Source organism: Cervus canadensis, chromosome 19 (genome assembly GCF_019320065.1).
Source record: "Cervus canadensis isolate Bull #8, Minnesota chromosome 19, ASM1932006v1, whole genome shotgun sequence".
Taxonomy (NCBI): domain Eukaryota; kingdom Metazoa; phylum Chordata; class Mammalia; order Artiodactyla; family Cervidae; genus Cervus; species Cervus canadensis.
In genome coordinates, this window is record NC_057404.1 from 61974454 (window position 1) to 61995948 (window position 21495).

The window sequence follows — 21495 nt, forward strand, 5'->3', positions numbered from 1 at the left end:
AGTGGACCCTCAGAGATTCTTACACACAGAGTCTGAAGGAAAGTTACACAGCTCAAAATAGCCTGGAGTTAAAACTCCCCTCCAGGTCCTCCCCACCATTCTATGCAAAATAAAGAACACTGTCACCCGAAGAAAAACATGGACATTAGGTTGATTACGCCCAGCTCCCAGCTGGTCCCAGCCTCTGGCCGGTCTCCGAAATTCCTTGCCCCAGCTGTGTGAGAGAGAACTGCTCTGAACAACCTTGGCGAACAGGCCCCCTTAGGACAGAGGCTTTCCACATACAGGCCTGTAGATGCTCACTCTTTTCTTGGGGTGGTGCAGCAGCTCACTCCTCTGACTGCTGCCCCTTCTCGCCTTGTTAAAGGTGATCTGTTCCTGTCAAGTGCTCGTCTCATGCTTTCTCCCAACCTCGCCTTCTCTGACTCCCTTACCTTACAGAGTCCATTTTAACTGGCCTGAGCCAGTATAGGTGGGTCTTTGTTGAAATCAGTGGAATGGATGAGAGTACCTTTTCATCTGGTATTTGCCTTGTAACTCTGCAGTACCTAAATCAGACCTTATTCTTTGAAGTAATATTATGAAACTTATCAGACAAAGCCAGACTTCTTCATTTGGGGGTAGATTTGGAAGAGAACACTTGATCTCTCAGAACTCCCCTCCTCAGGAGGGTTACAGAAAACCAAAATAAGACCTACCAGAATTGGGGTGGGCAGGCTGTCGTTATCACATACATCCTCAAGAGGAGCTCCAAAGAGCTGTTTTGGCTTTGTGGGTGGTAAAGGTGGGTGTTGGTTGTCCTCGCGAGTCCTGGAGCTACACCAAAAGGCCCAGGTTTTGACAGAACTCTTGCTAACTGTCTTCTTGTCTGAATCGAATATAGGAGAGAGATTTTCACTAGTAGTAGTTTAGCTTATTTAGCCTGATTTCCACCCCTTAGAGTCAGCAGCATGTTCATTGCAGTGGCTCAAAGAGAGAAACTGAACCATTTGTTATATAGAATTCCCCACATTCTGAAACAGACTAATTGCCTCCTTGTAGTGTTAACATGTTCTTCTTCCCCATATTCTGCAAACCAGTAGTTAAACCTAGAGGCGGGATCAGACTCAGGGTTGATTCTCCCTGTGACAGTGTTCCCCAGACAGTGCTGTCTATTCCCTTTGCCCTGTGTCATGAGGCACTTAACCTGTAGCTATACAGGTTTCCTAATGTTCAGTATTATCAGTGGATTCTGGTATCAGATCTCATTTTAAAAGCCAAACATATTTAACATTCAAATCAAGCAGCATTTGGTTATCATTTACTTTTGTAGTAAGTTTCCTCCCTCTGTTCAATTTCCCGTTTGGCTTTCTGAGTACCCAGTCATGCCCAATTTTCTCTCATCAAGAGAATCGCCTTTCATGAGACATCCTGCCTGACCCCGGGGTTTCAGTCAGCCTCTGGACCTCTTCTCTGGGAGGCCACACCCCTCAGTCAGCTCCAAGGATGACTTCCTGCCCTCACGGTCCTTGGGAAGTAGTCATTAAACGCAGACTATGTGGTAAGATTACAGGTGGCCATTTTTCTGTAACACCTTCCTCAGCTAACCCAAAGATGAATTTTAACTACCAACAGCCCCTGTCAAAGGAATGCAATGAAGGGCTTTTCCAAGAAAGAGTGATCAGCAATGAAAAATTGAGTTCAAAGTTTCTCGTGCCCAGCTATAAATGTTTTCCTGATATTTGCTCAATAAACCTGCTTAATATTTCCTTAAATAACCTGTTTAAATAGCCAGCTACAGAAGTCAATAGAGGAGCCAAGTTGTAGAAAAATAAACAGAAGAATGTAACCACATGTTTTAAAATGCCCATCCACTTGGCTTTTCTGAGACATAGTGAGTGCATCACCATGTCCATTCAAGTGGGTGAGCCACTTGTGGTGCCGGGTGAGAGAACCAGAAGGCTCCCATTCTGCCTCCTAATGGGATAAGTTACCTGAAGCTCTTTGAGCTTCAGTTTGCTCCAACTTAACATAAATGATGCTACTTACACCTCGCTGGACTACATAACATAATGTACTACTCCGTGCAAGACATGTCACATAGCAGCCTTAATAAAGGTAATTTCCCTCCTTCAAAGGGCCTAAGGCAGCCTAGACATCAGTCAGCTCCCCCACAAGCAGACCCCACCTCCATTCTTCATTTGATTTTGCAGCCTCCAGAAGGTGTGCATTCCTGAAGGAATGTCATCACTTTGCCTTAGGCTCTTCCTGCCTTGACATCATACCGCCATCATTTTAAAAGGAGATGATGAAGAAAGCAAATGCATTCCTAAATTCAGGAAGAGATTCTCCTAATTAATATGTACAAATGTTAAAAGGATACATGTTTATATGGGTTGAGTTGCTTTATGCACCCTGGTGTCCCTGCTCTTAACCTGATTATTTTATTTCTAAAACTACCCAAAGGTATTCATGGATTCCAAATGTATTCATTCATTGTTCAGCTTTAATAAGAATGCTCAGGAAGAACGCTCCATCAGTTGCTACAAAGCTATACGTCCAGCTACCCTATGAGCATAGATGGAAAGCAAAATAGACATTAAGCCCTATACTTTTATTTTCAGGCCTAGATGGCCCTTTCGTAATCCTCATTGGTTGGTGTTAGAGTTCTTGTTGGCTCTGTGACCAATAAACGTACATACTGTAGCCACGAAAAGTATGGGGCTCAGTTGTTCAGTCGTGTCCAACTCTTGCAACGCTGTGGACTGTAGTCTATCCTGGAGTGGGTTGCCAGGGACTGTTAAACAGGTTAACTTTATAACCTCATCTTTCTTAAACAATCCTGACAAGATTTAGGTTAGTGTTTCCTCATGTTCAAATTAGGGTTTGAATGTTAAAAAGTGAAATGTTGAAACTTTGTGGGTATAGAATAACAATTATGAGAATAAAAATACTTTAAGTAGAAATTCTCTTCTGGCCCCAATACTTCTTAAATTAGTGAGACATTTCATTCAGAGGAAGAAATATCAATGGGACAATATTGGAATGGTAGCAGGGTAGCAGGGATAATAAGAGGAAAGATTTAAACAAAAAAAACAAACACATAAATATTTAGTCCAGTTCCATTCGCAGCCTGGCTCTGAAGCAGAATGGAAAGTGAGCTTGCTGTGGAGATAGACTCGAGAGTTCAAGTCTCAGGGGTGGTCCTACGATTGCAGAGGAATAGGACGGGGAGACCACTGTGTCCCTCACAAATTCATCCAAAGAACATTTGAACGCTGAGCAAATTCCACGAAACAACTTCTGAATGCTGGCAGAGGACATCAGGCACCCAGAAAGGCAGCCCATTGTTTTTGAGAGGAGGTAGGACAAAAGATAAAAGATAAAAAGGGAGACAAAAGAGGCAGGGACAGAGATCCGTCCTGGGAAGGGAGTCTTAAAAGAGCAGAAGTTTCCAAACACCAGGAAACACTCTCATAGCAGGTCTGTGGGGAGTTTTGGAATCTCAGAGGACAACGTAACCGGGAGGAAAAATAAATATATAAATAAATAAAACCCACAGATTATGTGCACAACGGCAACTCCCAGCAGAAAAGTAGCCCAGACGCTGGCATCCACCACCAGCAAGTGGGGGCTGAACCGGGAGGCATGGGCTGCATTGCTTAGAGTAAGGACCTGGCCTGAATGCCCCGAGGGCAATCTGAGGGAGCTAATGTGAGATAGCAACCCGGACTGTGGGATAGCCAGAGAGAGAGAAAGAGAACTGTCCCGAGAAAAGCCCTAACCAAAGACTTTGCCAGACATCACCACATACACATGGACATCACCAGATGGTCAACACCGAAATCAGATTGATTATATTCTTTGCAGGCAAAGATGGAGAAGCTCTATACAGTCAGCAAAAACAAGACCAGGAGCTGACTGTGGCTCAGATCATGAACTCCTTATTGCCAAATGCAGACTTAAACTGAAGAAAGCAGGGAAGACCACTAGACCATTCAGGTATGACCTAAATCAAATCCCTGATGACTATAGAGTGGAAGTGAGAAATAGATTTAAGGGACTAAATCTGATAGACAGAGAGCCTGATGAACTATGAACGGAGGTTCGTGACATTGTACAGGAGACAGGGATCAAGAGCATCCCCATGGAAAAGAAATGCAAAAAGGCAAAATGGTTGTCTGAGGAGGCCTGACAAATAGCTGTGAAAAGAAGGGAAGCGAAAAGCAAAGGAGAAAAGGAAAGATATTCCCATTTGAATGCAGAGTTCCAAAGAATAGCCAGGAGAGAGAAGAAAGCCTTCCTCAGCGATCACTGCAAAGAAATAGAGGAAAACCACAGAATGGGAAAGACTAGACATCTCTTCAAGAAAATTAGAGAGACCAGGGGAACATTACATGCAAAGATGGGTTCAAGAAAGGACAGAAATTGTATGGACCTAACAGAAGCAGAAGATATCAAGAAGACGTGGCAAGAATACACAGAAGAACTGTACAAAGAAGACCTTCATGACCCAGATAATCACAATGGTGTGATCACTCACGTAGAGCCAGACATCCTGGAATGTGAAGTCAAGTGGGCCTTAGAAAGCATCACTTCGAACCGAGCTAGTGGATGTGATGGAATTCCAGTTGAGCTATTTCAAATCCTGAAAGATGATGCTGTGAAAGTGCTGCACTCAATATGTCAACAAATTTGGAAAACTCAGCAGGGGCCACAGGACTGGAAAAGGTCAGTTTTCATTCCAATCCCTAAGAAAGGCAATCCCAAAGAAGGCTCAAACTACCGCACAATTGCACTCATCTCACATGCTAGTAAAGTAATGCTCAAAATTCTCCAAGCCAGGCTTCAGCAATATGTGAGCTGAGAACTTCCAGATATCCAAGCTGGTTTTGAAAAGGCAGAGGAACCAGAGATCAAATTGCCAGTATCCACTGGATCATCGAAAAAGCAAGAGAGTTCCAGAAAAACATCTACTTCTGCTTTATGGACTACGCCAAAGCCTTCGAGCGTGTGGATCACAACAAACTGTGGAAAATTCTGAAGGAGATGGGAATACCAGACCACCTGACCTGCCTCTTGAGAAACCTGTATGCAGGTCAGGAAGCAACAGTTAGAACTAGACACGGAACAACAGACTGGTTCCAAATAGGAAAAGGAGTACGTCAAGGCTGTACATTGTCACCCTGCTTATTTAAGTTATATGCAGAGTACATCATGAGAAACGCTGGGCTGGAAGAAGCACAAGCTGGAATCAAGATTGCCAGGAGAAATATCAATAACCTCAGATATGCAGATGACACCACCCTTATGGCAGAGGGTGAGGAGGAACTAAAAAGCCTCTTGATGAAAGTGAAAGAGGAGAGTGAAAAAGTTGGCTTAAAGCTCAATATTCAGAAAACTAAGATCATGGCATCTGGTCCCATCACCTCATGGGAAATAGGTGGGGAGACAGTGGAAACAGTGTCAGACTTTATTTTTTGGGGCTCCAAAATCACTGCGGATGGTGATTGCAGCCATGAAATTAAAAGACGCTTACTCCTTGGAAGGAAAGTTATGACCAACCTAGATAGCACATTAAAAAGCAGAGACATTACCTTGCCAACAAAGGTCCGTCTGGTCAAGGCTATGGTTTTCCAGTGGTCATGTATGGATGTGAGAGTTGTACTGTGAAGAAAGCTGAGTGCTGAAAAATTGATGCTTTTCGACTGTGGTGTTGGAGAAGACTCTTGAGAGTCCCTTGGACTGCAAGGAGATCCAACCAGTCCATACTAAAGGAGATCAGTCCTGGGTGTTCATTGGAAGGACTGATGCTGAAGCCGAAACTCCATACTTTGGCCACCTGATGCAAAGAACTAGCTCATTGGAAAAATCCCTGATGCTGGGAAAGATTGAAGGCAGGAGCAGAAGGGGACCAGACAGGGTGAGATGGTTGGATGGCATCACTGATTCGATGGACATGAGTTTAAGTAAGCTCCGGGAGTTGGTGATGGACAGGGAGGCCTGGCACGCTGCAGCCCTTGACCCCAAGGAGTTGGGGTCACTACAGTCCTTGGGATCATCAAGAGTCAGACACGACTGAGCAACTGAACTGAACCGAACCATGATGTCTTCTAAAGCTGTATTAGCAGCTTCTTGAAATCAGAACAGTCTTATCCTTCCTTTGATCTCACAAGCGGGAAACTTCCCATGTCTTGGAGCGGATGGAAATTCCTGCCCTTAGAATGTGCTTTGGACTCCAAGATCTCCCATTGACCCTGGCAGCCTTGCTGTCTTTTGCATCAAAGCCAGTTACATTATTCACGTACCTGCAACCTTCTCACTGTTATCAGTGACGTCAGTGCTATCACTGTTATCACAACTCACTGACTTCGGTCCAAAGAGAGACGTGATATCTTCTCCAAATATCTTGAGACAGTTTTCAATGAGAAATTGTATGAAAGAAATCTGTAACACAGAGGGGCAAAAAATGGGGTATTACTGTACATATGGCCTAATAGTAAATCACATTTCATACATGAATCTTGGCTCTCACAAAAAATGCAAAAGAAGTCAGAAAAATTCACTTGATTTAAAAAATATATATATATTATATATGCATCAGCTTTTTCTAAGAAATAACTAATCCTTTCAAGAGTACTTTGGGCACAAATTTTAAAATTCCTTTAGTCGGTGGACTAAAGTTATAATATGTGGCCTAGTCTGATAGCTAAAATTTTGTAATGATTGCTACATGCTTAACACTAGGATGATTTTTAAGTAGCCTACATAGGATGTTTGGGACAAAAATGTATATTTTCTTATTAAGTTTTGTTTATTTTTATTGAACTTTTTTCTAGTTTTCTTGAGATAGAATTTATATATAGCATCTCATTAAACTTGATAAAGCATCAAATGCAACACAAATGTTGAAATTCACTTCAGTGAAGAACTATCTGAAACTTGGGTAGCAGAGGTTTCTGTGTGGGGTGGCAGGGTTTGTGACGGAAGAAAGCATCTGGAGAGAAAACATGTCTGTCTGTCTAACTGCATTGCCTTGCCTCACACTTGCTGTCCAGGGGAGCTTGGAAAAGAGCTGTGATCTTCTTAGGCATGTTGTGGCTCTGTCAGGATGTTCTGAAATATTTTACTAGCCTCCTCATCCTCTAGCAGAGACACAATAGAAGCCAAGTATTTTCCTGAATGAGCCAGAACTGGCAGAGTGAGGCCGGTATGTGTGGAACCTTGGGTGCTCATATTGCCCAGGCCGCGTAAGATGTGCCGAGACTGACCAGATGTATTGGGTGTTGTCATCATTGTGTAATGGTGAAATCATAGTTTGGAGGTTTGTACACCCCTCAGTGATTAGGCTGAGAGTTGAATCTTGGTTCTCAGACTCCAAAGCCAGGTTCTTCTCTATCACACCATCCTACTCTTATCTCTCTATTGTTTAATCTCTTGGATGGCAAAGGAGAAGTGACTCGACTGTTCTCAGTTGCAATACACCTTCCCATGCCCAACCAGAGCAGGCCTCTGCCAGTCCAAGGCAGTGTAATTAAAATGTGCACTTTAAACGACTGGTTCACCAGAGTTAATACCACAGACTTCAGGTTCAAAATGGGGACTCTGCCCTGCAAGGCATAAAAATGAGAGCTCTCATTACCTTCTTGGTGAAGTTTTCGAATGCTGTGCTGCCAGAATTAAGCAGACCAAGAATGCTTGTGGTCATACACACTGATAAAGTATAAGCTGTCATCTGATTGGACGAGGAATGTTGCTCAATGTTGTGTAACACTCCAAAAAGGTATCGCAGAAAAACTACATTGGCTCTTGGCAGCTGGTCTAGAAGCCTAATGACAGAAAAAGGCACTTATCAATAAAGCGAGTCATTTTGCTCAGTAAGTGGAAATACAGAGAACAAAGTACTTCTTTTTATACCATGTCCACAGTCCATTCTCACAGTTCCAGGCATGAATGCACACAAAAAGGTTTCACCGAGTTTAATTCCTGAGCCAGTAAGAACTGCTCTGGTTAGTTATGTGTTTGTATTTAAGATCATACCGCTGGCAGATTGGTTCTTTATCATCTCTTTTTAGACCAATGGATTTCATCTCCAACGATTTCGTGTATTCAGAAGGTGTAAAATGGTCAAGCATTCCATATTAATAAGATTAGCAGAAAAACACCAATTACAATGTCACCAATAAGGCGTGCATCTCTTTTCAAACTGGCTTCCAGGGGTATGATCAAGTGAAACCTTTTGATACTGGTCATTATTTTAGTGGACACAGCTGTAACCATAAGCTGATATTTTCCTAAGAGTATGTTGGTTGTATTTTCTCAGAGTGGAGAAAATTGCATCATTACCTCTGGGTCGCAGTTATTTTCTCCTCCTCATTCCCTTGATCAATAACATCAAGCCATTTATCATAGAGAGTGGCTGAAAATATGCTTCCTGGAATATTTTGAAGAAAATCCTTAGATAGATCAAAAAATGTATATTAGTCTTATGGTAAATTCAATGGAGAAGTTGCAAAGAAAATATTTAGTTGACAAATTCAGTTCAGTCCGTGGTTCCTTCATAGCCACGCAGACTGATTCACACAGAGCTTGGCTGTGATTCTCCACAGCCTTGCACATCCAGAAGTACTGGTTGGATTTTCCCCAACTAAAATTAGCCGCATAAAAGTAGAGTTTGGGCTGTAGTGAGAATGAAGCTAAAGCTCCTTCGATCACCTGGAACTTACTCTTTGTGTTCATGTTAGCACATTCGTACAAACTGGCAAGGTCTGGTGATAACTCATCCTAAATCCTATTAGTTTCTTGAAAAGAAAGGCACATACCCATTTTGTTTGTTTACTTAAGACACAGTGCTTGCTCTTAATTCAAGAAAGAGAAGTTCTGAAATAAAACAAACAAAAGTACACCCCTACATGCTCTTATACACATATTAAGAGAAGACTTGAGGTATATGTGCTCTTTGGGGAAAAGCTAGTCTCATAATAGCTTCAATCTTTTTTTTTTTTTTTTTAAACCATATAAAAGTTCAGTCCTACAGACTTTTAAGCAGCAGGTGTTAGAAATAAATCAAAAGCCCCAAAGGGTAAACAACATGTTACCCTTACAACTCTTTGAATGGAATATATCCTCCCCAAAGAGGAAACTGAGAATTTAGATACATTGCAACTTCACACCTGTGGGATAGAAAATGCAAATGTAAGCTTCCTAAGTGGAGGCCTGGAAAGTTCATCACTGATGAACAAGTCTTAGTATCATAGAATGGGGCCTATTAAAATAGTTGAAGTTGTAAACTGTTGTGCAAGACTGAGGGGAAATGATTGTATTGCCTTGCCAGTTTCAAAGGCACAACTTGCTTCCACTGGTCTTAATATAGAGCCTGACTTCTCTTAATAGTATCTTGTTCAGGCAGTGTTTCTGGGCAACTGTCGTGATTATAATCCAGTCAGTGTTCACTTGTTTCAGTACTTATTGAGCTGCTGTTTGTGCCAGGCACTCTTTTGAGTACTGAGGACAGAGTACAAAGATAATGTACAAAGTCGCAGTCCTCTCATACTTTTTCTTGTAATTGGTATACAGTACCCAATCATGGTCATTAGGTTTTCACTATGCTTTTTATGGAGTGCCCACAGTACATTTGGAAGGAGGAAGCACTCCATTTCCGTTCAGTCGTTCAGTCGTGTCCTACTCTTTGGGACCCCATGGACTGCAGCACACCAGGCTTTCCTGTCCATCACCAACACCTGGGTCTTGCTCAAATTCATGTTGGCTTCTGGGCGTCTGGGAGTGTGCAGCAGGCCTTTGCCTTGTGTACCAAACTACATGCACTTGGAGAGTGTGTCTCTTCTCTCTCCTGGACCCTGTGCTGTAGAATCGATTGGTGAGACTGAGTATGGTTAAGCCAGGACATGACTCATGCAGAATATGCTGTGGGTATTTGCTATTGGATCTCTGTTTATAGACAGTTTAGTGGAAAACTCAATGTGGTTCTGTCTATGTATTCATTTCTGATTTAGACCAACTCTGTGGTTGCTTTGACATATGGTATTATCAAGGCTGAGGTTGCAAAGTCTGATTCCCCACCAAGATCAATCAACTTTAGGAAAAGAACACTTTGGGATTGTGTCAGACCTGTACCCATAAGTAGCCACCCTCTTACTAGTCTGTGCTTAGAGCATGGAAATAGGCAAGAGCCTAGTAAATCTTGCTCAGAACTCAAATCAGTCCCCAGGGTGCACCTTACAGAGGGTAGCGCTCTACTTGCTGTTTGCACACCTAGTGTGTGTTATTATGGTGCACGTGCAGTAGGGGTCAGCTCTAAGTGGTATCTGCAGTGTTGCTGTTATCATACAATCGAACATTAATAGGGGACAAGGAAAGACCATATGTTTAGTTTCTATGATAATTTTAATAACCTGTCTGTAGTTATTACTACATCAATATAATTTTGTTCATAGCTGCTAACAGGTATCAAGATGAATTGATTAAATTTTTTTGCTGTTCTATTATTGCCCTGGTAGAAATTTAACTATACACTTGTGATTTAGCTGTATCATTTCAAACTCAGTCTATTTTTTGTATGAATCTATTGAATTTTCAAAATTCCAAACTGATTTTGACTGTTGCACTCACTTTAAAAATAAGATTTATAAGATGAGGCATGTAATAAAAACTGGTTACCATGTAACTGTAACCTTGGGTGGTGGGTTAATCATACAAATATTAACAAAGGGTGTGGAAGATGGTAAGAGAGATCAAAGGAGGAACAAATGGTGGAGTCATCCCTACTCTAATTTTAAAGTAAAAGGCATTGAGAGACAGGGGAAGGAAGGATGGTGAAATGATCAGAGAATTTGGTGGCCTCACTAAGCGTTTTTCGATTCACTGTAAGACAAATGGGCTTCCCAGGTGGTGCTAGTGATAAAGAACCTGCCTGCCAATGCAGGAGATGCAAGGGATGCAGGTTCGATCCCTGAATCAGGAAGATCTCCTGGAGAAGGGCATGGCAGCCCACTCTAGTATTCTTGCCTGGAGAATCCCATGGACCAAGGGGCCTGGTGGGCTACAGTCCATGGGATCACAGAGAGTCGGACGCGACTAGGCGACTAACACACACACACACACACACACACACACACACACACACGAGTTTACCACAGTAAGTAACCATCTGTCTTGCATCCATGCTGAGTTGCTTCAGCCGTGTCTGACTCTGTGCCACCCCATGGACTATATAGCCTGCCGGACTCCTCTGTCCATGGGATTCTCCAGGCAAGACTACTGGAGTTGGTATGCCAGTCCCTTTTCCAGGGATCCTTCCAACCCAGGATTCGAACCCAGGTCTCCCCCATTGCAGGCGGATTCTTTACTGTCTGAGCCCCTTGGGAAGTTACTTCTGTTAAGTATTTCCAAAAGCTTAATGTAAATTTTATTTTGGAAATGCTGCCTTCGTTAAAAGATGATGAGGAAGTCATCAAAAGCAGGAAGCTTGTTTTGGTAAACACTCTATGTGTAAGTGTGTATTCTGAAATTTATTATTATTCTTTTGCATGGAGTGTTCAGGAGTCAAGATGTGCAATGAAAAAGGAAAATATCTAATATGTGGAGCTTATCGTATTTGGGGTACCTTCCTTCAATTTTGGCTTTGTGAAGTGTTTTTCACTTTTTCAAATCCTTCCTCTCTTACGCCTCTTATGTTTCTTGGGCAGTCATAAAGAAGGACCAGTCATACAGCTTCAGATTTCCTCTGTGTGTGGATAAGGCTCAAACTTTCCTTACCTTTAAGGTGGATGCTACCACAAGAATGGATTCATCATCCAAGTTCACTTTGTCCCCAGAGTTTAGTTTCTCCTTTAGGGCCCTGCGTGATTGTATATTGCCTGATGTTCTAAAGATGCCTTCTGTGAATGGCCCGTTTTTGTTGATAAAGAAAAACATATCCTATAGGGAAGGAAAGAAAAGAAAAGTATGGGACGTTTCATATCTACAAGCCCAGAGCACAAGCTTGCTCCTCTTTTGACAGAGCTGTGGTGTATGAGGGTACAGTGCTAGAACTGGACCGAAGTCAATTTGAAATTTTTTCTTCAGTGTCTCTAAATATATTTTCTACCCAACAATCGATTTGGCATTCATACCGTGAAACATTTTAAACACTTGTGTAATCAGACTTCCGTTTTAGTGAATTTACCGTGTTAAAGGTCTCTGCTTTGAGGCCTTTGTAGATTCACCCTCTCCTCCTTCACCGCTCCTTTCTCATTATTCCCTGTTATAGATGCTCTTCCCTAAGTGTGGAAATCTTTTTGCCATATTCATGCTCCATTTGTGTATTCCCCTTTCAGGGACTGTCCACCCCATTCATTCCTATTTCCTGTATTCCCTCCCCTCAAAATCAGGCTCAATATGCCTCTCCTCCTTCTCCGATCACATTTCTTTCTCATCAGCCTTTCTAGTTCCTTTTTCTGTATTTTAATATCCTCTGCTGTCTGCAGAGTAGAGAGATAACAGATATTGGAGCCAGGTTTTTCAAGGAATGTGGAATCTGTTCTGCTACTTATCCACTGTGAGACTTTAGGCATAGCACATACTTGGGTGAGGCTCTTTTGTTTTTCATTTATGAAGTGGGGGTGATGATAATCATAGCTGCCCCCTAAATTTTCTGTGAAAGACACAGGTCTGGGGTAGTGCTAGCACATAACTTGGATGACAAATTTCTTCATATCTACCATAAAATTCCCTGCATCTAGTGTAGTGCTTGGAGAGATAGTGGACAGTGAACAAGTGTTAATGCTTACAGTTCAATACACTAATTTGATAAAGCACAGTCCAAACTCTGTGACTTTCTTTTGACACATTCTGTCAGGCTCAAATGATTCATTTTTTGCCAGAAGATGAGTACTTTATGCTTAAACACTTGAGTTACAAATCAAATCCGTGTGAGACATTGTGAGTCATAAGGCGGAGTAGACTCAGCTGAAGGAGACTTGAGACGAGTGTCGACTTCAAGGGAGGAGACCAGGAGACCATACGAGGATGAAGTGGACCCTCAGAGATTCTTACACACAGAGTCTGAAGGAAAGTTACACAGCTCAAAATAGCCTGGAGTTAAAACTCCCCTCCAGGTCCTCCCCACCATTCTATGCAAAATAAAGAACTCTGTCACCCGAAGAAAAACATGGACATTAGGTTGATTACGCCCAGCTCCCAGCTGGTCCCAGCCTCTGGCCGGTCTCCGAAATTCCTTGCCCCAGCTGTGTGAGAGAGAACTGCTCTGAACAACCTTGGCGAACAGGCCCCCTTAGGACAGTCGCTTTCCACATACAGGCCTGTAGATGCTCACTCTTCTCTTGGGGTGGTGCAGCAGCTCACTCCTCTGACTGCTGCCCCTTCTCGCCTCGTTAAAGGTGATCTGTTCCTGTCAAGTGCTGGTCTCATGCTTTCTCCCAACCTCGCCTTCTCTGACTCCCTTACCTTACAGAGTCCATTTTAACTGGCCTGAGCCAGTATAGGTGGGTCTTTGTTGAAATCAGTGGAATGGATGAGAGTACCTTTTCATCTGGTATTTGCCTTCTAACTCTGCAGTACCTAAATCAGACCTTATTCTTTGAAGTAATATTACGAAACTTATCAGACAAAGCCAGACTTCTTCATTTGGGGGTAGATTTGGAAGAGAACACTTGATCTCTCAGAACTCCCCTCCTCAGGAGGGTTACAGAAAACCAAAATAAGACCTACCAGAATTGGGGTGGGCAGGCTGTCGTTATCACATACATCCTCAAGAGGAGCTCCAAAGAGCTGTTTTGGCTTTGTGGGTGGTAGAGGTGGGTGTTGGTTGTCCTCGCGAGTCCTGGAGCTACACCAAAAGGCCCAGGTTTTGACAGAACTCTTGCTAACTGTCTTCTTGTCTGAATCGAATATAGGAGAGAGATTTTCACTAGTAGTAGTTTAGCTTATTTAGCCTGATTTCCACCCCTTAGAGTCAGCAGCATGTTCATTGCAGTGGCTCAAAGAGAGAAACTGAACCATTTGTTATATAGAATTCCCCACATTCTGAAACAGACTAATTGCCTCCTTGTAGTGTTAACATGTTCTTCTTCCCCATATTCTGCAAACCAGTAGTTAAACCTAGAGGCGGGATCAGACTCAGGGTTGATTCTCCCTGTGACAGTGTTCCCCAGACAGTGCTGTCTATTCCCTTTGCCCTGTGTCATGAGGCACTTAACCTGTAGCTATACAGGTTTCCTAATGTTCAGTATTATCAGTGGATTCTGGTATCAGATCTCATTTTAAAAGCCAAACATATTTAATGTTCAAATCAAGCAGCATTTGGTTATCATTTACTTTTGTAGTAAGTTTCCTCCCTCTGTTCAATTTCCTGTTTGGCTTTCTGAGTACCCAGTCATGCCCAATTTTCTATCATGAAAAGAATCGCCTTTCATGAGACATCCTGCCTGACCCTGCGTTTCAGTCAGCCTCTGGACCTCTTCTCTGGGAGGCCACACCCCTCAGTCAGCTCCAAGGATGACTTCCTGCCCGCACGGTCCTTGGGAAGTAGTCATTAAATGCAGACTATGTGGTAAGATTACAGGTGGCCATTTTTCTGTAACACCTTCCTCAGCTAACCCAAAGATGAATTTTAACTACCAACAGCCCCTGTCAAAGGAATGCAATGAAGGGCTTTTCCAAGAAAGAGTGATCAGCAATGAAAAATTGAGTTCAAAGTTTCTCGTGCCCAGCTATAAATGTTTTCCTGATATTTGCTCAATAAACCTGCTTAATATTTCCTTAAATAACCTGCTTAAATAGCCAGCTACAGAAGTCAATAGAGGAGCCAAGTTGTAGAAAAATAAACAGAAGAATGTAACCACATGTTTTAAAATGCCCATCCACTTGGCTTTTCTGAGACATAGTGAGTGCATCACCATGTCCATTCAAGTGGGTGAGCCACTTGTGGTGCCGGGTGAGAGAACCAGAAGGCTCCCATTCTGCCTCCTAATGGGATAAGTTACCTGAAGCTCTTTGAGCTTCAGTTTGCTCCAACTTAACATAAATGATGCTACTTACACCTCGCTGGACTACATAACATAATGTACTACTCCGTGCAAGACATGTCACATAGCAGCCTTAATAAAGGTAATTTCCCTCCTTCAAAGGGCCTAAGGCAGCCTAGACATCAGTCAGCTCCCCCACAAGCAGACCCCACCCCCATTCTCCATTTGATTTTGCAGCCTCCAGAAGCTGTGCATTCCTGAAGGAATGTCATCACTTTGCCTTAGGCTCTTCCTGCCTTGACATCATACCACCATCATTTTAAAAGGAGATGATGAAGAAAGCAAATGCATTCCTAAATTCAGGAAGAGATTCTCCTAATTTATATGTACAAATGTTAAAAGGATACATGTTTATATGGGTTGAGTTGCTTTATGCATCCTGGTTTCCCTGCTCTTAACCTGATTATATTATTTCTAAAACCACCCAAAGGTATTCATGGATTCCAAATGTATTCACTCATTGTTCAGCTTTAATAAGAATGCTCAGGAAGAACGCTCCATCAGTTGCTACAAAGCTATACGTCCAGCTACCCTATGAGCAGAGATGGAAAGCAAAATAGACATTAAGCCCTATACTTTTATTTTCAGGCCTAGATGGCCCTTTCGTAATCCTCATTGGTTGGTGTTAGAGTTCTTGTTGGCTCTGTGACCAATAAACGTACATACTGTAGCCACGAAAAGTATGGGGCTCAGTTGTTCAGTCGTGTCCAACTCTTGCAACGCTGTGGACTGTCGTCTATCAGGCTCCTGTCTACGGGATTTCCCGGATAATAATACTGGAGTGGGTTGCCAGGGACTGTTAAACAGGTTAGGTTTATAACTTCATCTTTCTTAAACAATCCTGACAAGATTTAGGTTAGTGTTTCCTCATGTTCAAATTAGGGTTTGAATGTTAAAAAGTGAAATGTTGAAACTTTGTGGGTATAGAATAACAATTATGAGAATAAAAATACTTTAAGTAGAAATTCTCTTCTGGCCCCAATACTTCTTAAATTAGTGAGACATTCTATTCAGAGAAAGAAATATCAATGGGACAATATTGGAATGGTAGCAGGGTAGCAGGGATAATAAGAGGAAAGATTTAAACAAAAAAAACAAACACATAAATATTTAGTCCAGTTCCATTCGCAGCCTGGCTCTGAAGCAGAATGGAAAGTGAGCTTGCTGTGGAGATAGACTCGAGAGTTCAAGTCTCAGGGGTGGTCCTACGATTGCAGAGGAATAGGACGGGGAGACCACTTTGTCCCTCACAAATTCATCCAAAGAACATTTGAACGCTGAGCAAATTCCACGAAACAACTTCTGAATGCTGGCAGAGGACATCAGGCACCCAGAAAGGCAGCCCATTGTTTTTGAGAGGAGGTAGGACAAAATATAAAAGATAAAAAGGGAGACAAAAGAGGCAGGGACAGAGATCCGTCCTGGGAAGGGAGTCTTAAAAGAGCAGAAGTTTCCAAACACCAGGAAACACTCTCATAGCGGGTCTGTGGGGAGTTTTGGAATCTCAGAGGACAACATAACCGGGAGGAAAAGTAAATATATAAATAAATAAAACCCAGATTATGTGCCTAACGGCAACTCCCAGCAGAAAAGTAGCCCAGACGCTGGCATCCACCACCAGCAAGTGGGGGCTGAACCGGGAGGCATGGGCTGCATTGCTTAGAGTAAGGACCTGGCCTGAATGCCCCGAGGGCAATCTGAGGGAGCTAATGTGAGATAGCAACCCGGACTGTGGGATAGCCAGAGAGAGAGAAAGAGAACTGTCCCGAGAAAAGCCCTAACCTAAGACATTGCCAGACATCACCACATACACATGGACATCACCAGATGGTCAACACCGAAATCAGATTGATTATATTCTTTGCAGGCAAAGATGGAGAAGCTCTATACAGTCAGCAAAAACAAGACCAGGAGCTGACTGTGGCTCCGATCATGAACTCCTTATTGCCAAATGCAGACTTCAACAGAAGAAAGCGGGGAAGACCACTAGACCATTCAGGTATGACCTAAATCAAATCCATGATGACTATAGAGTGGAAGTGAGAAATAGATTTAAGGGACTAAATCTGATAGACAGAGAGCCTGATGAACTATGAACGGAGGTTCGTGACATTGTACAGGAGACAGGGATCAAGAGCATCCCCATGGAAAAGAAATGCAAAAAGGCAAAATGGTTGTCTGAGGAGGCCTGACAAATAGCTGTGAAAAGAAGAGAAGCGAAAAGCAAAGGAGAAAAGGAAAGATATTCCCATTTGAATGCAGAGTTCCGAAGAATAGCCAGGAGAGAGAAGAAAGCCTTCCTCAGCGATCACTGCAAAGAAATAGAGGAAAACCACAGAATGGGAAAGACTAGACATCTCTTCAAGAAAATTAGAGAGACCAGGGGAACATTACATGCAAAGATGGGTTCAAGAAAGGACAGAAATTGTATGGACCTAACAGAAGCAGAAGATATCAAGAAGACGTGGCAAGAATACACAGAAGAACTGTACAAAGAAGACCTTCATGACCCAGATAATCACAATGGTGTGATCACTCACGTAGAGCCAGACATCCTGGAATGTGAAGTCAAGTGGGCCTTAGAAAGCATCACTTCGAACCAAGCTAGTGGATGTGATGGAATTCCAGTTGAGCTATTTCAAATCCTGAAAGATGATGCTGTGAAAGTGCTGCACTCAATATGTCAACAAATTTGGAAAACTCAGCAGGGGCCACAGGACTGGAAAAGGTCAGTTTTCATTCCAATCCCTAAGAAAGGCAATCCCAAAGAAGGCTCAAACTACCGCACAATTGCACTCATCTCACATGCTAGTAAAGTAATGCTCAAAATTCTCCAAGCCAGGCTTCAGCAATATGTGAGCTGAGAACTTCCAGATATCCAAGCTGGTTTTGAAAAGGCAGAGGAACCAGAGATCAAATTGCCAGTATCCACTGGATCATCGAAAAAGCAAGAGAGTTCCAGAAAAACATCTACTTCTGCTTTATGGACTACGCCAAAGCCTTCGAGCATGTGGATCACAACAAACTGTGGAAAATTCTGAAGGAGATGGGAATACCAGACCACATGACCTGCCTCTTGAGAAACCTGTATGCAGGTCAGGAAGCAACAGTTAGAACTAGACACGGAACAACAGACTGGTTCCAAATAGGAAAAGGAGTACGTCAAGGCTGTACATTGTCACCCTGCTTATTTAAGTTATATGCAGAGTACATCATGAGAAACGCTGGGCTGGAAGAAGCACAAGCTGGAATCAAGATTGCCAGGAGAAATATCAATAACCTCAGATATGCAGATGACACCACCCTTATGGCAGAGGGTGAGGAGGAACTAAAAAGCCTCTTGATGAAAGTGAAAGAGGAGAGTGAAAAAGTTGGCTTAAAGCTCAATATTCAGAAAACTAAGATCATGGCATCTGGTCCCATCACCTCATGGGAAATAGGTGGGGAGACAGTGGAAACAGTGTCAGACTTTATTTTTTGGGGCTCCAAAATCACTTCGGGTGGTGCCTGCAGCCATGAAATTAAAAGATGCTTACTCCTTGAAAGGAAAGTTATGACCAACCTAGATAGCATATTAAAAAACAGAAACATTACCTTGCCAACAAAGGTCCGTCTGGTCAAGGCTATGGTTTTCCAGTGGTCATGTATGGATGTGAGAGTTGTACTGTGAAGAAAGCTGAGTGCTGAAAAATTGATGCTTTTCGACTGTGGTGTTGGAGAAGACTCTTGAGAGTCCCTTGGACTGCAAGGAGATCCAACCAGTCCATACTAAAGGAGATCAGTCCTGGGTGTTCATTGGAAGGACTGATGCTGAAGCCGAAACTCCAATACTTTGGCCACCTGATGCAAAGAACTAGCTCATTGGAAAAATCCCTGATGCTGGGAAAGATTGAAGGCAGGAGCAGAAGGGGACCAGACAGGGTGAGATGGTTGGATGGCATCACTGATTCGATGGACATGAGTTTAAGTAAGCTCCGGGAGTTGGTGATGGACAGGGAGGCCTGGCACGCTGCAGCCCTTGACCCCAAGGAGTTGGGGTCACTACAGTCCTTGGGATCATCAAGAGTCAGACACGACTGAGCAACTGAACTGAACCGAACCATGATGTCTTCTAAAGCTGTATTAGCAGCTTCTTGAAATCAGAACAGTCTTATCCTTCCTTTGATCTCACAAGCGGGAAACTTCCCATGTCTTGGAGCGGATGGAAATTCCTGCCCTTAGAATGTGCTTTGGACTCCAAGATCTCCCATTGACCCTGGCAGCCTTGCTGTCTTTTGCATCAAAGCCAGTTACATTATTCACGTACCTGCAACCTTCTCACTGTTATCAGTGACGTCAGTGCTATCACTGTTATCACAACTCACTGACTTCGGTCCAAAGAGAGACGTGATATCTTCTCCAAATATCTTGAGACAGTTTTCAATGAGAAATTGTATGAAAGAAATCTGTAACACAGAGGGGCAAAAAATGGGGTATTACTGTACATATGGCCTAATAGTAAATCACATTTCAGACATGAATCTTGGCTCTCACAAAAAATGCAAAAGAAGTCAGAAAAATTCACTTGATTTAAAAAATATATATATATTATATATGCATCAGCTTTTTCTAAGAAATAACTAATCCTTTCAAGAGTACTTTGGGCACAAATTTTAAAATTCCTTTAGTCGGTGGACTAAAGTTATAATATGTGGCCTAGTCTGATAGCTAAAATTTTGTAATGATTGCTACATGCTTAACACTACGATGATTTTTAAGTAGCCTACATAGGATGTTTGGGACAAAAATGTATATTTTCTTATTAAGTTTTGTTTATTTTCATTGAACTTTTTTCTAGTTTTCTTGAGATAGAATTTATATATACCATCTCATTAAACTTGATAAAGCATCAAATGCAACACAAATGTTGAAATTCACTTCAGTGAAGAACTATCTGAAACTTGGGTAGCAGAGGTTTCTGTGTGGGGTGGCGGGGTTTGTGACGGAAGAAAGCATCTGGAGAGAAAACATGTCTGTCTGTCTAACTGCATTGCCTTGCCTCACACTTGCTGTCCAGGGGAGCTTGGAAAAGAGCTGTGATCTTCTTAGGCATGTTGTGGCTCTGTCAGGATGTTCTGAAATATTTTACTAGCCTCCTCATCCTCTAGTAGAGACACAATAGAAGCCAAGTATTTTCCTGAATGAGCCAGAACTGGCAGAGTGAGGCCAGTATGTGTGGAACCTTGGGTGCTCATATTGCCCAGGCCGCGTAAGATGTGCCGAGGCTGACCAGATGTATTGGGTGTTGTCATCATTGTGTAATGGTGAAATCATAGTTTGGAGGTTTGTACACCCCTCAGTGATTAGGCTGAGAGTTGAATCTTGGTTCTCAGACTCCAAAGCCAGGTTCTTCTCTATCACACCATCCTACTCTTATCTCTCTATTGTTTAATCTCTTGGATGGCAAAGGAGAAGTGACTCGACTGTTCTCAGTTGCAATACACCTTCCCATGCCCAACCAGAGCAGGCCTCTGCTAGTCCAAGGCAGTGTAATTAAAATGTGCACTTTAAACGACTGGTTCACCAGAGTTAATACCACAGACTTCAGGTTCAAAATGGGGACTCTGCCCTGCAAGGCATAAAAATGAGAGCTCTCATTACCTTCTTGGTGAAGTTTTTGAATGCTGTGCTGCCAAAAATACCGTTGGTAGCTTGATAGGGATTGCATTGAATGTATAGATTGCTTTGGTAGAATAGCCATTTTGACAATATTGATTCTTCCAATCCATGAACACGGTATGTTTCTCCATCTGTTTGTGTCCTCTTTGATTTCTTTCATCAGTGTTTTATAGTTTTCTATGTATAGGTCTTTTGTTTCTTTAGGTAGATATACTCCTAAGTATTTTATTCTTTTTGTTGCAATGGTGAATGGTATTGTTTTCTTAATTTCTCTTTCTGTTTTCTCATTGTTAGTGTATAGGAATGCAAGGGATTTCTGTGTGTTAATTTTATATCCCGCAACTTTACTATATTCGTTGATTAGCTCTAGTATTTTCTGGTAGAGTCTTTAGGGTTTTCTATGTAGAGGATCATGTCATCTGCAAACAGCGAGAGTTTCACTTCTTCTTTTCCTGTCTGGATTCCTTTTACTTCTTTTTCTGCTCTGATTGCTTGGCAAACTTCCAACACTATGTGAATAGTAGTGGTGAGAGTGGGGCACCCTTGTCTTGTTCCTGATTTCAGGGGAAATGCTTTCAATTTTTCACCATTGAAGGGTGAATGCTTGCTGTTGGGTTTGTCATATATAGTTTTATTATGTTGAGGTATGTTCCTTCTATTCCTGCTTTTTGAGAGTTTTAATCAAAATGAGTGTTGAATTTTGTTCAAAGGCTTTCTCCTGCCTCTATTGAGATAATCATATGTTTTATCTTTCAATTTGTTAATGTGGTGTATTACATTGATTGATTTGCGGATATTAAAGAATCCTTGCATT

At 42.3% G+C, this 21495-nt stretch overlaps 1 protein-coding gene across 1 annotated transcript; it reads right to left on the reverse strand.

The window, feature by feature from the left end:
* Positions 1-154: 154 nt before the first annotated feature.
* LOC122422180 (rho GTPase-activating protein 20-like) lies at positions 155-19495 on the reverse strand. The gene is made up of 8 exons (XM_043438468.1): positions 19330-19495; positions 13708-13877; positions 11755-11916; positions 8326-8435; positions 7622-7808; positions 6288-6426; positions 699-868; positions 155-214 (listed from the first exon to the last, which is right to left on the reverse strand). The coding sequence occupies exons 3-8, from the start codon at positions 11911-11913 to the stop codon at positions 155-157; spliced, it is 825 nt and encodes a 274-aa protein (XP_043294403.1). The 5' UTR covers positions 11914-11916; positions 13708-13877; positions 19330-19495.
* Between the last annotated feature and the right edge of the window lie 2000 nt (positions 19496-21495).